Genomic DNA, 16871 nt, shown 5'->3' with positions numbered 1-16871 from the left:
TTCATATTTCAGAAGGATCAATGATACCAATAGCTCCATCCATGGTTCTCATACTTTGACTTCCACTGCTTAATGCTCTATTGATATTCATTTCATTCATTTTGCTATCAATAGAATCAAATTGTTCAGCCAAGAAGTCTATCCTCTCATCATTGAAAGATGTATACTCCAACTTTGCATCTTTTGTCCACCGTTTGAGTATATACTTATCAAGCAAGTGAAACACTTAGTTGATACGAAAAAATGCTAACATATGGAATACTCTCAAATTGAAATTTCATACAATTACATGATACATCGTCATTTTATATGTCGTGCGTAAGCATCCTAGGTTTGGAAGAAGAAGAACCTTGAAAATTCATGACATTGTAAACCCAAACTCAATTCTCATAGATGCTTGTTGCTAGAGACGTACCTCTTGAAAAAGGCATGTGAACTTTCAGATCTTTGACTACTTGACATCACTGCAAAATATACATGGTCGAAATAAGCCGACACCCACTTATCGAAGCCCATTCTAGTTGTCCACATGTTGTTAGAAACTGCAAATATGAAGACAATGATTAGTGAAATATTATCAATGAGACTAAATTTAAATGCATAAAATAATTTATATATTTGACTTATCATCTATTGATCCAAAATCTTCTTCATCTGAGTTTCATCTTTGTTATGATTATTTACAGTTGACCTGATAAGCAAACGTTATCATTTTTACTAATATTAATGAAATTATTTAGTTTTTAAAAAATTAATCAATACATATCCATCTTCAAATTGGGATAGTTGCGATTGTCATGTTACACACCTCGACACCCACATCCACGACATTGTCTGCCCCTTGAGGTTGACTTCTCCTTTGATGATTTTAATCTCTTCTCGCGTCCTTTTGTTCATATTTCAGAAGGATCAATGATACCAATAGCTCCATCCATGGTTCTCCTACTTTGACTTCCACTGCTTAATGCTCTATTGATATTCATTTCATTCATTTTGCTATCAATAGAATCAAATTGTTCAGCCAAGAAGTCTATCCTCTCATCATTGAAAGATGTATACTCCAACTTTGCATCTTTTGTCCACCGTTTGAGTATATACTTATCAAGCAAGTGAAACACTTAGTTGATACGAAAAAATGCTAACATATGGAATACTCTCAAATTGAAATTTCATACAATTACATGATACATCGTCATTTTATATGTCGTGCGTAAGCATCCTAGGTTTGGAAGAAGAAGAACCTTGAAAATTCATGACATTGTATACCAACTCAATTCTCATATATGCTTGTTGCTAGAGACGTACCTCTTGAAAAAGGCATGTGAACTTTCAGATCTTTGACTACTTGACATCACTGCAAAATATACATGGTCGAAATAAGCCGACACCCACTTATCGAAGCCCATTCTAGTTGTCCACATGTTGTTAGAAACTGCAAATATGAAGACAATGATTAGTGAAATATTATCAATGAGACTAAATTTAAATGCATAAAATAATTTATATATTTGACTTATCATCTATTGATCCAAAATCTTCTTCATCTGAGTTTCATCTTTGTTATGATTATTTACAGTTGACCTGATAAGCGAACGTTATCATTCTTACTAATATTAATGAAATTATTTAGTTTTTAAAAAATTAATCAATACATATCCATCTTCAAATTGGGACAGTTGCGATTGTCATGTTACACACCTCGACACCCACATCCACGACATTGTCTGCCCCTTGAGGTTGACTTCTCCTTTGATGATTTTAATCTCTTCTCGCGTCCTTTTGTTCATATTTCAGAAGGATCAATGATACCAATAGCTCTATCCATGGTTCTCCTACTTTGACTTCCACTGCTTAATGCTCTATTGATATTCATTTCATTCATTTTGCTATCAATAGAATCAAATTGTTCAGCCAAGAAGTCTATCCTCTCATCATTGAAAGATGTATACTCCAACTTTGCATCTTTTGTCCACCGTTTGAGTATATACTTATCAAGCAAGTGAAACACTTAGTTGATACGAAAAAATGCTAACATATGGAATACTCTCAAATTGAAATTTCATACAATTACATGATACATCGTCATTTTATATGTCGTGCGTAAGCATCCTAGGTTTGGAAGAAGAAGAACCTTGAAAATTCATGACATTGTAAACCCAAACTCAATTCTCATAGATGCTTGTTGCTAGAGATGTACCTCTTGAAAAAGGCATGTGAACTTTCAGATCTTTGACTACTTGACATCACTGCAAAATATACATGGTCGAAATAAGCCGACACCCACTTATCGAAGCCCATTCTAGTTGTCCACATGTTGTTAGAAACTGCAAATATGAAGACAATGATTAGTGAAATATTATCAATGAGACTAAATTTAAATGCATAAAATAATTTATATATTTGACTTATCATCTATTGATCCAAAATCTTCTTCATCTGAGTTTCATCTTTGTTATGATTATTTACAGTTGACCTGATAAGCAAACGTTATCATTCTTACTAATATTAATGAAATTATTTAGTTTTTAAAAAATTAATCAATACATATCCATCTTCAAATTGGGACAGTTGCGATTGTCATGTTACACACCTCGACACCCACATCCACGACATTGTCTGCCCCTTGAGGTTGACTTCTCTTTTGATGATTTTAATCTCTTCTCGCGTCCTTTTGTTCATATTTCAGAAGGATCAATGATACCAATAGCTCCATCCATGGTTCTCCTACTTTGACTTCCACTGCTTAATGCTCTATTGATATTCATTTCATTCATTTTGCTAACAATATAATCAAATTGTTCAGCCAAGAAGTCTATCCTCTCATCATTGAAAGATGTATACTCCAACTTTGCATCTTTTGTCCACTGTTTGAGTATATACTTATCAAGCAAGTGAAACACTTAGTTGATACGAAAAAATGCTAACATATTGAATACCCTCAAATTGAAATTTCATACAATTACATGATATATCGTCATTTTATATGTCGTGCGTAAGCATCCTAGGTTTGGAAGAAGAAGAACCTTGAAAATTCATGACATTGTAAACCCAAACTCAATTCTCATAGATGCTTGTTGCTAGAGATGTACCTCTTGAAAAAGGCATGTGAACTTTCAGATCTTTGACTACTTGACATCACTGCAAAATATACATGGTCGAAATAAGCCGACACCCACTTATCGAAGCCCATTCTAGTTGTCCACATGTTGTTAGAAACTGCAAATATGAAGACAATGATTAGTGAAATATTATCAATGAGACTAAATTTAAATGCATAAAATAATTTATATATTTGACTTATCATCTATTGATCCAAAATCTTCTTCATCTGAGTTTCATCTTTGTTATGATTATTTACAGTTGACCTGATAAGCGAACGTTATCATTCTTACTAATATTAATGAAATTATTTAGTTTTTAAAAAATTAATCAATACATATCCATCTTCAAATTGGGACAGTTGCGATTGTCATGTTACACACCTCGACACCCACATCCACGACATTGTCTGCCCCTTGAGGTTGACTTCTCTTTTGATGATTTTAATCTCTTCTCGCGTCCTTTTGTTCATATTTCAGAAGGATCAATGATACCAATAGCTCCATCCATGGTTCTCCTACTTTGACTTCCACTGCTTAATGCTCTATTGATATTCATTTCATTCATTTTGCTATCAATAGAATCAAATTGTTCAGCCAAGAAGTCTATCCTCTCATCATTGAAAGATGTATACTCCAACTTTGCATCTTTTGTCCACCGTTTGAGTATATACTTATCAAGCAAGTGAAACACTTAGTTGATACGAAAAAATGCTAACATATGGAATACTCTCAAATTGAAATTTCATACAATTACATGATACATCGTCATTTTATATGTCGTGCGTAAGCATCCTAGGTTTGGAAGAAGAAGAACCTTGAAAATTCATGACATTGTAAACCCAAACTCAATTCTCATATATGCTTGTTGCTAGAGACGTACCTCTTGAAAAAGGCATGTGAACTTTCAGATCTTTGACTACTTGACATCACTGCAAAATATACATGGTCGAAATAAGCCGACACCCACTTATGTCGCAACTCATACAACAATAATAACCAATCATTTTGTACCAAGTTAGTAAAATTCATAACCTCTTCTCATGATCTCTCAAATTCAATAGATGTTGTAGAATGTACAATGATGTTCTTTATGTTTGAAAGTGGTCACGGAAAGTCACCGGGTTCAATTTATCTGGGAATTTGTTTAGAATGTGCCACAAACAATATCGATATATTGTTTTAGGGAAAACTTGAGCAATGGTTTCGTCATAGCAGGATCCTGGTCAGTAATGATTAAGTTTGGTGCACCTTTAGGCATTGCTTCTAGAAACTTATTAAGCAACCAAACAAAAGAATCAGTTTTTTCAGCACTTAAAAATCCAACACCAAAAACAATGGTATGATGATGATGATGATTAACTCCTACAAATGGTGCGAAAATCATCCCAAATTTGTTGGTGTAATATGGTGATCAAATACCACTACATCACCAAATGCAGTGTATGCCCTCCTTGATATAAGATCCGCCCAAAAACACTGACTAAATCTATTGTCTGAACCAATCTCGTAATCAAAGAAGAAAGTTGAAATCTTGTCTTTCTCAGACTGAAAGAGCTTATGCTCATCCCTAAGAGTTTTCTCATAGTTTCTCATATCTCTTTTTGTGCAACCTACATGTTCAAGCCCTCCAGACTCTATTTCAAACAATCGCATTTGTTGACAAGTGGGTACATTTGCTTCTGAAAACTGTTGACTCAATGATTTCTTTGATGCAGAAATAATACGATGTAAGCGTAACAAATGCACCTTTGAAGGAGTTGATAGTTGATGATTATGACTTTCCATGAAGGTGCTAACAACCCAAGTTACCCAACCAAGATTAGTTTGTTTCTTCACAGCTGAAATCTTTGACTTACATCCAGTTCTAATCTGACCACGAGCTCTTTCCTTTATTGGTTCATCATTTTTTGTTTGTTTACTCCATCTGATTTCATCTGTATGTCCTTCTTTAAAGCATACAAATTTTTTCTAGATAACTTCGTTTGTTTTCTTACTTTTATTTGATATTGCTCAATCTTGCACTAAAATCGGATTCTCGTGCATATTGGTTATAGAACGAAAACACGTCCTCTAAAAATTCGAATTTCATCCCTATTCTTGGCTTTTGATTGTCTCCAACATGGGAAATGTATGACTGTTCATCACCACTATTTTCTTACATTTTATAAAACATGAAAATGACAAAATTAAAATAGATACATATACTACTTATTACACATAGGCAGAAACAAAGAATTGAATTGAGTCGCCCTTTGCAGTTAGGGATGTGCAACCAGTCTATTCGGTTACTGATCGAATCGAATATACCTATATCCGATTTAACTGATTTTATTTTCGAATAACCGAACCAATCGAAATATTCATAAAAACCAAATTAACCGAACTGATTTCCACCGATATTTTTTTAAAAAATGCGAATTTTAACACACGAAAAAAAAAACATGGAGAGCTTATAAATAATAATGAACATTGAACAAAAAATATCAATAACAAATAGAAATATTAAAGATTAAATCATTGGATGAATGAGCTTCTTTCTAATGTATGAAAAGTTGGATTTCCTTCTAATGTATTTTTAATGTCCGTATACAATTTAAATTAATATATATACTAATTCGGTTTAACCGAATTTTTCAAATTAAAACCGAAACCAAACCAAACTGAATTACTCGATTGTCTAAAATTTCAAAATCGAACTTCCGAGTTAACTAAACCGAATTTCCAAATTAATTCGGTTTGATCGGTTGATTCAGTTTAACCGAAATTTTGCACGTCCCTATTTGCAGTAAGCATACCAACCCATAATATTCCGAAGTGTAAGCAATATGGTGCAAGAAAAATAATCTGCTCATTTTACAAACATTGAAGTGTAAGCTATAAAATTTAATAAACATTAAGATTTGTTACAAGTGTTTTGGACAGATCAAATAGAAGCTAGCTATGTTTTTTTAACATATCAATGTTGCATATTCAAAATAAATAATACATTAATACATGACTTTTGAAAAGACAATAAATTAATTAAGCGTAATCCAGAAAATTTAGAAATCTAGAAACCTTAAATTTTCTTTGAATTACAGAAAAATCATATGACATACCTCTTCTGATTAAAAAAATGTGGACCTTTTCCACCGGAAAGAGTACGGCTGAGAAGCTCTTCACTCTTTTGAGCGTGAAATGAGTCTTTAAAATTTGTCATATTCTCTTTTGAATTTAAACGTGAAATGAGTTTTTTTAAATTTTGTTTTGTACAGCAGCTGGCGTCCAAGAATATCTTGTACACCAGGGTGACAAGCCTCTCGCGCGCGCGCACACACACACATATACATATACATATATATATATATATATATATATATATATATATATATATATATATAATTATAATTTTATCGATTAATTTCCCCATATTTTAAAACAAGATATGTCGCACCATTTTTTTCTCTCATCGCCATTTCCGGACCCAATGTTAATAACCTATTACTGTGCTTCCAGTATTGCATTTGCCAGATTATCCAGAAGTATAATTGATTACTGATTGTGAATTCAAAATAGTTGAATAATAAAATAAAGTTATAGTTATTCTCATGCAATGGAGTGGAAGATTTATAGCCAACCAATTGAAAAGATGCTCGAGTTTGAAAGAGCTGGAATCATGGTACTGCATGATGCTCAAGAACAATGCAGCCCAAGATTGTTTCTTGATCAACCAATACATTTCTGCTTGCTCCAGCTTTCATTGTGTAGATGCTGCCCTTTTCAGCTTTACCCGGGTGGAAGATCCCAATATATTCGTCTACAATTCATTAATTGGCGCCTTCGTAAATTGCTCTCGCCCTCTTCAAGCTTTGTGGTATTATACATTAATGTTGAGGGATGGCGTTTCTCCCAGCAGTTATACATTCCCAGCAGTCGTCAAGAGCTGCAGGGTTTTATATTATGTAGGATTTGGGGAATGCGTTCATGGACAGGTTTGGAAGAATGGGTTGGGGTTAAGTGTTCATGTTCAGACTGCGTTTGTTGATTTTTATTCGAGATTTGGCAGGATAAGTGATTCGAGAAAGGTGTTTGACGAAATGCATGAAAGAGATGGTTTTGCTTGGTCTGCGATTATTTCCGCACATATTCGTGATGGTGACCTGTGTTCTGCCAGAAGGGTGTTCAGTGAAATGCCAGAAAAGAGTACTGCGGTTTGTAATACCATGATTCAGGGATATGTGGAAGCTGGGGTTGTGGAATCTGCAGAGGAGTTGTTCCGTAAGATGCTTAAAAGGGACTTGATTTCGTGGACAACTATGATCAATTGTTATACTAAACACAATCGTTATCAAGAGGCACTGGACACTTTTCATGAAATGAAGAGCAATGGAATTGTACCTGATGAAGTGACTATGGCCACAGTAATATCTGCTTGTGCTCATCTTGGGGCGCTGGATCAAGGAAAGGAGATGCATTTGTATGTAATGAACAACAGATTTGACCTCGATGTTTATATAGGATCAGCGTTGATTGATATGTACTCGAAATGCGGTGTTTTGGAGAGGGCGCTAGTGGTGTTCTTCAAATTACATGAGAAAAATCTTTTTTGTTGGAGTTCTGTATTGGATGGTCTTGCATTCCATGGATATGCCAAAGAAGTATTATCAATGTTCGACAAAATGGAACAGGAGGAAATCGAGCCAAATGGTGTCATCTTTTTGAATGTTCTTGCTGCTTGTACTCATGCAGGATTTGTCGAGGAGGGTCGAAAAAAATTCCTCGACATGACTTGCAAATACTCCATTCATCCTGAAATTGAACACTACGGATGCATGGTAGACCTTTTATGCAGAGCTGGTTTACTTGAAGAGGCACTAAAAATGATAAGAAGCATGAGAGTGGAGCCGAATTCTGTAGTTTGGGGCACTTTATTAGGCGGTTGTAAGCTTCACAAAAACTTAGAGATCGCTCAAGTTGCAGCGGATAGACTAAACATTCTGGAGCCGAACAATAGTGGGCATTTCGCACTTTTGATCAACATGTATGCTGAGGAGAACCGATGGAGCGACGTTGCACGGATTAGAAGAAACATGAAGGAACGTGGAGTTGAGAAAATATTTGCAGGCTCGAGTTGGATTGAAGTGACCAAGAAAATGCATCAATTTGCTGCTTGTGATGAATACCACCCAGCATCTGATGAGATATACTCGGTTTTGGATTTTTTAGATTCACAACTCAAAAAATGCAGCTGTGCACCACCTCAATTCGAGTTTATTCTGTTAGAATGCTAACTCTTGCACGTACTTGCTACATGTAACACACTCAAATCTTTATTTTGTGAATTGATATGTTTCTGATCTTATCTGTGATAATGTGGCCATTTGTTTAAATATTCTATATTTTTTTAAGGAGTAGGTCTCTCATGAGACGGTCTCACGAATTTTTATCTGTGAGACGGGTCAACCCTACCGATATTCAATATAAAAAGTAATACTCTTACCATAAAAAGTAATATTTTTTCATAGATGACCTAAATAAGAGATCCGTAATACAAAATACAAGCCTATGAGATCGTCTCACATCAATTTTTGCTTTTTTTTTAAATTATGTTCTCCTTTTTGCTTGTATGTTTTTAATTTTTTTTCATTTAAATGAATATAAATAATTTTTTTTTTTTTGGAATAAAAGATTTTAGTGATATTTTATCTTTTGGTACTGTGACATTGATTGTTATGTGATATTCTTTTTTTCCTTTGTTATATTTGTTTTTTGATACATTCACAATTGTTTTTCTAATTTTTCAACGATAATATCTCATTATATTTCAATAATTTATATAGTTTAAAGGAAGATTACGATTGTCCTTGTTTATTGCTCTTAGAGTATTGTAGCATTGGGTCGCTTATAAAAAAATTATTAAAGTATTCCTTATTATTGTAAATATGAGTAGAATCAACTTGTCTCACGAATAAATATCTGTGAAACCATCTCACAAGAAGACATTATTTCTAGATAATGTAAAACACATCATTCGTATGGAATAATACATTCAAATTTTAATTATTTGCCAAAAATTTACATTATGAATTAAGTATTTTTCAATTTAAGAGAGACGTTCACTCTCGCAAACTTGTTGATTACGTAAGATGGAGGAAAAACCCAAGCTTAGGCATTTTTCTAAATGCAACCGAAAAAAATATTTTTATTTCTAAAATTCGAGATTCTTATTATTTTTTAGTTAAATTCACAATTAATTTTAGGAAAGTATTGGAAAAAAATATTTATTCGAGTCGAGTCGAGTCGTAACCCGCTGCAATATGAGTAACAACATTATCAACCCCACCCGTATAACTAATTTTGCGTAGAATTTGATAGGATGAACTATTACTAGCTCGATTTATTTATTTTATATGGCGCGACGCACCAAGATACATGGACGTGGGTTACCTAAACTATTAAAAAAAATAAACCAATTCTGTTTTTTTCTAGACCCAAGGCATAATAGCAAATATTTGTGTGAGACGATTTTAAGGATCGTATTTTGTGAGACAGATCTTTTATTTGGGTCATTCATGAAAAAATATTACTTTTTATGCCAAGAGTATTATCTTTTACTGTGAATATCGATAAGATTGACACGTCTCTCAAATAAAAATTCATGAAATCATCTCACAATAGACCTACTCAAACATAATATATCAACGTAGCATTGGTTTTTATAAGAGAAATTACTCGAGGGATAATCAGAAATGGCGGCTCGGCGAATTCTCTCTCTTCTTGCTGCAAGTTATCACAAAAACCCTAAAACTGCAGGTGACTCACTTCTCCACTCACGTGTTAACACCCCGCCACGCATTTGTAGATTTTTGTGTTTTTTGTTTTTTTTTGCTTGTATTCGCGTTCGAACTCTGATTTTTTGAACTCAGATTTTGCGTTGTTGGATATGAAATTACCGCTTTTGTGAAAATAATTGGAGCTGAATTTGAGTAGGAGGGAAAGCGAATTGTAGAAGGAGAAAACTGAAAAGGAGGCTTTGGGTAAAGGGTGCTTTAGGCCGTTTTTGTCTGCTGGATCATTGGCTTGGGAGTTGTGTTTTGTTAAGTATTCAAGTTTGAATTTTTGACTCGCCAATTAAGGTTTGAATTGAATTGAACATAAGTCAATCTCCTTCCATATTATGATAATATGATAGAAATTAACTTGAAATTAAATGTTGTTCTTTTCATGAGATGTTAGCTAAACTAGGAACCACGTAAACCATTGGGTCTTACTTTGTTTTCATATTTTTACCTTTTCATAATTGAATGTGCTGAATTATTGTGAATATCTGGGAAATTTCTTGTTCTAGAGAGGGAGCTTTTATGATTACTAAATTTAAGCATTTGTGTGCCTTTCTTTGTGTAAAGTGGAGTCGAAACTCGAAAGCATGGTTTCATGCATTGTCTTGTGCTGCAACAATTGATATTTGGGTTCATGTGCAACTCTCCCATTTTTCCACGCAGAACTGTTTCGGGATTTTCATCCTGCGTCGAGCCCATTTTATCACAGCTATGGTAAGTATACAAGAGCATGTCAAACACTTGCAAAAGCTACCGATGTAGCTGAGAGTCGTCTAGAAACTTGCAGCTCAGAACCCGACTCTGGCGAAGTCACGTGTGTCTCTAATCCAACCAATAACAAGACCGACATAAAACACATCATAAAATCCAAATTGAAGATATCTGAAAGACATGACCGTGTTATGATATTTACGTGCAAAGTCTGCAATACAAGATCCATGAAGACAACCTGCCGTGAATCATATGATAAAGGTGTGGTGGTGGCCAGATGCGATGGATGCAACAGTTTGCACCTTATTGCTGATAGATTGGGATGGTTTGGGGAACCTGGTAGTGTTGAGGAGTTTCTGGCTGCCCGTGGGGAGGAAGTGAAGAAGGGATCGGCCGATACATTAAATCTAACTCTTGAAGATCTTGTTGGGAAAAAGAGTCTCGATAGTTAAGAAGTTCCTAATCTTTATCCAGGCCTGGTTTGATCCTTGCAATAGTGGAAGAATCATAAGTTGTGTTTTATGACAACAATATTTGTGGTTTCGTTGCTAACGCAAATGTGTAATTTGTAGATGATCGTTTAAGCTCTATAGAGTACCCCAAAAAAAGAAAAACTATTCAAACTTTGTTTAAATTCATATTGTGGTTTCGTTGCTAACATAAATGTGTGATTTGTAGTATATGAATATTTACCGGAATACATTCTACACGAGCTTGTATGTATCTTTAAAAATGATAAAACAGAGAAAGAAAAATTTACAAAATGCCAGAGGCCAAAATCCATTAACAAAACTCATACCATAGCTCCTATTTCAACAAACTTCATATTCTTACGTAGTAACACGAAAGGACTCGGCTAAATTGATAGCGAAGATAATAAAAATACGAAATGTCGGGTAGCTAAGTTTTTGTCTAAGGTACATCAGAAAATTTCTCTGAGACCTGCACTACTCGAAATTGTAACAGAAAGACGAGAAAAAAAAAGAACTTTTCAACTATTGAAGACATTTTGTGATCAGGGGAAAATTTAGGCGACGTACGAGCATGTGGCATCCTGCGAAATGTCAGCTCAAGCTTTGGATTATCTTAGAGAGCGCAGAGTATGATCCAAATGCCGACGATATGACGCCTACACCTATGACTAATACACACATGGATCCCTGTAAAATAAAGGAACAGCAAAAAAATAGTTTGGTAAACTGAGAGCTAAAACCTTTTCGTTTGCCAGGCGAGGGCGCCCTACCCAGCCTAATGCAAGAGGTATCAAATTCCAGATGAATATTCTTTGAAAATGCAAGTTTATATCCCCAAAATACAAGCGGGCGTTCCATTAACTTCGTTATTGCATCTGTCTCTGATAATTGTGTAAACGAAGGAAACGTCGAAGATTTTTACCTGAAAGAGGTTTATTTTCCCCCTTAGGATGCTCAAATAGCAAGCACACGGGATAATCAAGGTCTGCAACATGAGTTCAAAAGTAACAAGGACCAATTAAAACAGTGGTAGAGCAGTTGATTTGCAGGGACTTAAGTTGTTATACTAAGACCAGAACTTACAACTAGCATTGTGAATAAAGAACCGATCAATGCCATCACCAAACCTGTGTCATAGAAAAGATACAAAACAATGTGTTAAAGGTTACCAAGAAAGAAGGCATTACGTTTAGGAATACGAAAAAAATTAAAGAGGGTAAGTAACAAAGACAGGGCACAAGAAAATGGCCTTGAATGAAAAATAAAGGTCATTTTTCTGTAAATCCGAGAATACCATAGTAATGAAAAGTTATAGCGTACCAAAGAAGGGTATGCTAAGACCCACAATCAAAGTAGATATCACCAGTGCTGTTCTTACGAGGATTGAATACATATAAGATTTGGTGCGGCTTGATGGAATCAATTCCTCGAGGCTCATTGCCACGGGAGACATGGTTAATGCATATGTAATCATAGTTAAGGTATAAACAACCCCAAAAAGTCAAAACTAAACGATGTTAAACCTCATCTGAATCTAAAAAGTAAATTAAATGCTCTTGAATCTCTTACAGCTAAAAAAGATTTTTGAAATAGAGGGTTATTAAATGAAGCAGCATTGTGGATTAATCAAGCTACTGAATCAAGAAAGGATATTTCGTGAACGGATTGACCACCTGCACAATCACAGATATAAAAAAGAGTTTATTACAATGAGATCTAATGGATGTATATGCAACAAAAGACTAACATGAGTGTACGCACAGTAGTCCAGACAGCAATTTTAGACGTTACTAAATCTTGAGGCATATTAAGAGTAAACTGCGATTGTGTCGATTCTCCAAACATCGTGTATCCCATCACAGCAACTCCAGCATACAGCACAGTACATATCCCAAAGCTGCATTGGTAACCGACTCACGAGTTCAAGAAAGCGAATATTCACTAGACATCATATTCTATAACACATACTCAAGCAACACTGTTTTGATCTTAGAAAATATAAAACAAATAAAATGCAGGTTTTTAATTTTTAGGTTTTTAATTTACCTGGTTAAGAGGACGTAAGGGTACTGACTGGGCTTTGCCATTGATGTATAAATATTGGGAAAAACAGCATGTCCTGAGTAGCAATAACCGTAGAGACCAATAGCAACAGGAAGAGTGGAAAGGTTTAGCACAGTCCCTTTCGTCTGAAAGCCAACTTGATCCACTAAGCCAGCCCAGAACAAGCAAGCCACAACCAAGATTGATGCAATAACTCCTCCAGCTGATCAAAATCGAAGAAAAAGAAAAGCAAATACCGTCATTGTACCAAGGATGATGGAGGTCATATTAGCCTAAAGTAAGTATAAAAATCTTGAACTTTTTGAAATTTATGCATTGAAATTACTGTATCTTTTGGTTATTAGATCGAAATCATCGATTCAAAATTTAAAAAAAATTGAGAGGTAAAAATGTGATAAATACAAGGAAATATTGGTGCTCACCAGAGATGTAGCTAAGAACACTGAGGTCCCTTAACCAAACGGTAGGAAGAACGGCCAAGGTGGTAATCAATGCGAAAAGATGGTGAGAGTTCAATTCAAATATCCCAATTTTCAAATATGCATTTGGAAATAAAGATGACAAATTGTCACTCTCCAAAATAATATACTCCACGCAACTGGCCTGCAAAGAATACATTAAAATAACATATATTTGGGTCTTGCACCGTCGAGATGCAAACGTTACATATTTCACCGAGTTTCCAGAACACTTACATATAATTCCACGTATAAAATAATCTGCATCCAAGAGAGAAAATCAACATCTGAAATTAATCAATCCATCCTTTTTTTATCTTAATCAAAACAGTTATGTCATAGAATATATGTGTTGAATAATCATATTTATATTGTGTTACAGAAGATGATTTGATTAGCAATTATGAAGTTAGGTTGCAGAATGAAATACTGAATCAGCAAGACTCACAGAAATGGCAACACGTCCTATAGAACCAAAGGCTGCCTGGCCAATGTCGGGGTATGTTTCAAGCCCAGGTTCACTGTCCAAACAGTACCTTAAAAGAATCCCCGTATAGTAAGAGAGAATAGCAAAAATAAACAATATAGACAATCCAACCCATCCACCTTCTTTGACAGCATAAGGAGTAGAGAGGATTCCAACTCCACATAGCACATTAATTCCTGCATAAAACCATCATAAATAAATCATTTTGTGCTTATCGAGTAAAAGGTCAGTTGGTCTTACACATTGTTTACTTAAATTAAGGTATCCTACCATTTAACACTGCTTGGCCATATGAACATTGGCGGGAAATGGGAAGTTCGTGTGAAACGTCAGATTTCCCAGCAAACGTCACACTAGGCTTTCTCGAGGGTAGAGGAGGCCTTTCGTGAAGTTTCTCGTCTTCTACGGAAGGTATAAGAGGCTTAGTCAGAGATGGCAATACTTCGGGAGTATGTCTCCTTGTGAGAGTCGAAGAGAGAAATGAGCTGCCTATGCGTCCCAATGATGGTGTCCCAAGTAAAGTTAGACTTGGAGACTGGACACTAGTGTATAAATCGATGGATTGCCTGCACCGAGCAGTTTCAGTGGATTTAGTGAGTATGAAACAAATAGAGAATCACAAATAATTTGACCTTATATGGATTATCTCATCCATGTACTATCTTCATCCAAGTACAAAGTTTTTACATTTAGTTACTTGGACTTGACAGGCAAATTAATCATATATCTAACATCATTTCCTTATTAATGACTTCAAAATTCAAGAAATTGGGCCAGCATTGTCTGACATAATCCATTCACGAAGTCTTCACATCATTCAACCTTTCATTTTAAGAAAGAAAAAAAAAGGAATGAAAAGAACATCATGTCACCTATAACTTTGAGGCCAAGAAGTGGTGTAAGAATTGGGCTTGCTGTTTTGTCGATTGGCATATTCATTATCATTCGAGCAATACGATGAATCCGAATCATTCCCATCTTCTCCATCTTCGCCTTTGTTATATGCCTTCTCCTCATCCTCTTCCTCACTCTCAATGAAGAAATTTTGTTCCGATTCTGAATTCTTCATTGTCGTCTTTCCTATCCTCGTCTCCTTTCAAATTTTCTAAAATCCAAACCAGACAACACCTTTCAAACTTACAGACAATTATAATTCATAAGAAGATCAAACTGTAAAATTTCAGCCAAAGCAAAAGAAAATTCAAGACAGCTTGTCAATGAGGCCACAACAAGAAATCTCATCAAGCATCATGAAACTTATAAACATGAATCTCTTCAAGAAACACTGAATATAATAAAATCTTATGCATGTACATTTTTTCCAAGAATATGGGATTATATTTCCTGAAATTCGAAACTCAATGAAATCAATCAGAAGGGTATGATTTAATGAACCCAAAAATTGCGGTTGGATTGGTGGCCACTCACAAAAATAGCAACAGACAAGGGTCAACGGTCTGTTTACTTCTAAGAACTAACTCTCAAGAAAGTAGGAAACTTAAGCACCATTAATCTCAGCCTCTCATTCTCATAGCAAACTCCATTTATAGAACCTGATTTCCCGGTCATTCAACCAAGCTTTACACATATAGAGCCACTGTGTGGAAAATAGAAAGTGGGATAAAAATGTCTTTTTTCACCTTCTCCGAAGGCAAGACAAAGTTCAACTTTTGTTGACAAAGTTCAGACTTCTTTCTTCCTTAATTTTCGCAAAACAGAGCACAGACAAAGACTTGGTTCTGAATCTTGGAAGATTCAAAATTCACCCAAAAAAATGAATCTTTCACTTAAACACGGCCACTACACACAGTAGCTACACATTGTTTCTTGATTGTCCACTCACGCATACAAAGTGATACACAAGCAATTATAGAATGGGGTCAAATGACAGACCGGAATTTCGCGACGACAGTAGTCAAATCCAAGGACGACATTCTTTCTTTTTTTTCTTTTGTTTTTTTTTTTGGAAATTTTATTTTTTATTCTTTATTTTTTATTTTTATTTATACCATTTTTTAATATCAGAGGAAACATGTGGCCGAGGTTCAACTAGTTGACAACTAATAGCTAGAGTAATATATGAATCGAGTAGAATATGATGCAAATTTAAATGTTTGAATTTGATTCGAATTAGTTTTATTTGGATTCGAGTTCGATCCAAAATTAAAAAAGTTTAAAACTTTTGATTTGAATTGATTCGAATTAAAGCTCGAGTTTGAGTTCGACTCGAAAGAATTGAACATGTTCGAGAACTATTTGAATTATTATTCGAAAATAAGTATTCGGAATGTCTCGAAATTTATTTATTTATTGAATTTGAGCTCAGATTCGTTATAAATATTTTATGAACCAGCTCGAAACATTCGTAAACCGATTTGATTCGTTTATACCTTATAAACAGTAGCAGCTAACAAAGAAAACAAGCTAGCCAGCTGCAGTCTAAAAATAACAATTCACATAATATTTATTATTTGTTTACATGTAATAGTTGTGGAAAATAAGAGTTGAGTAATTGAATGTTGAAAATAAGATTTGTAAATATTGAAAATTAGTGTGTGATAATGTATGTAATGATTTATTTATTTTTGGATTATTTCCAAATATATATATATATAAATAGGTCTCTCAATTTCTGAAGATAGACACAATTGAGCAGACAAAATTTTATAAAGTATGTAGTTTAATATATTTTATGAGTCTAGATTTTTTATTTTTTATCGTAATTTTTTATTTTTAACAATAGTTGTTAAAAGATACAT

At 34.4% G+C, this 16871-nt stretch overlaps 3 protein-coding genes across 4 annotated transcripts; 2 read left to right on the top strand and 1 right to left on the bottom strand.

Annotated features, from left to right (window-relative positions):
* The first annotated feature begins 6515 nt into the window (after positions 1 to 6515).
* LOC140804508 (pentatricopeptide repeat-containing protein At1g06143) lies at positions 6516 to 8444 on the top strand. Its single transcript, XM_073160547.1, has one exon. It carries the CDS (start codon positions 6689 to 6691, stop codon positions 8369 to 8371), a length of 1683 nt encoding a protein of 560 aa, XP_073016648.1. The 5' UTR covers positions 6516 to 6688; the 3' UTR covers positions 8372 to 8444.
* A 1329-nt stretch (positions 8445 to 9773) lies between these two features.
* LOC140804206 (mitochondrial protein import protein ZIM17) lies at positions 9774 to 11208 on the top strand. The gene is made up of 2 exons (XM_073160060.1): positions 9774 to 9893; positions 10583 to 11208. Exons 1-2 carry the CDS (start codon positions 9830 to 9832, stop codon positions 11080 to 11082), a joined length of 564 nt encoding a protein of 187 aa, XP_073016161.1. The 5' UTR covers positions 9774 to 9829; the 3' UTR covers positions 11083 to 11208.
* Positions 11209 to 11468: 260 nt separating this feature from the next.
* On the bottom strand, positions 11469 to 15339 carry LOC140804205 (amino acid transporter AVT1C-like). Of its 2 annotated transcripts, XM_073160058.1 has the most exons (12): positions 14985 to 15339; positions 14383 to 14678; positions 14074 to 14288; positions 13863 to 13886; positions 13590 to 13770; positions 13150 to 13369; positions 12865 to 13000; positions 12757 to 12776; positions 12424 to 12569; positions 12187 to 12230; positions 12026 to 12088; positions 11469 to 11790 (listed from the first exon to the last, which is right to left on the bottom strand). In XM_073160058.1, exons 1-12 carry the CDS (start codon positions 15179 to 15181, stop codon positions 11695 to 11697), a joined length of 1638 nt encoding a protein of 545 aa, XP_073016159.1. In that variant the 5' UTR covers positions 15182 to 15339; the 3' UTR covers positions 11469 to 11694. The 2 variants fall into 2 exon arrangements, with proteins under 2 accessions (XP_073016159.1, XP_073016160.1); XM_073160059.1 differs by lacking the exons at positions 11469 to 11790; positions 12026 to 12088; positions 12187 to 12230 and having other exon boundaries at positions 12429 to 12569; positions 12851 to 13000; positions 14985 to 15216.
* Positions 15340 to 16871: the final 1532 nt, after the last annotated feature.

This window comes from Primulina eburnea, chromosome 11 (assembly GCF_022965805.1).
Source record: "Primulina eburnea isolate SZY01 chromosome 11, ASM2296580v1, whole genome shotgun sequence".
In the NCBI taxonomy this organism is placed as follows: domain Eukaryota; kingdom Viridiplantae; phylum Streptophyta; class Magnoliopsida; order Lamiales; family Gesneriaceae; genus Primulina; species Primulina eburnea.
Note: the sequence above shows the minus strand (reverse complement) of the source record. Positions and strands in the feature narration are given on the sequence as shown.

Bases quoted from the DNA above. Each gene is read 5' to 3' on its own strand.
- LOC140804508 (XM_073160547.1), top strand. From the start codon at position 6,689: ATGCAATGGAGTGGAAGATTTATAGCCAACCAATTGAAAAGATGCTCG.
- LOC140804206 (XM_073160060.1), top strand. From the start codon at position 9,830: ATGGCGGCTCGGCGAATTCTCTCTCTTCTTGCTGCAAGTTATCACAAA. The intron at 9,894-10,582 runs GTGACTCACTTC...TTTTCCACGCAG, and splicing joins CAAAAACCCTAAAACTGCAG to AACTGTTTCGGGATTTTCAT.
- LOC140804205 (XM_073160058.1), bottom strand. From the start codon at position 15,181: ATGAAGAATTCAGAATCGGAACAAAATTTCTTCATTGAGAGTGAGGAA. The intron at 14,679-14,984 runs GTGACATGATGT...TGCTCGGTGCAG, and splicing joins TCTTGGCCTCAAAGTTATAG to GCAATCCATCGATTTATACA. The intron at 13,887-14,073 runs GTGAGTCTTGCT...TCTTGGATGCAG, and splicing joins TAGGACGTGTTGCCATTTCT to ATTATTTTATACGTGGAATT.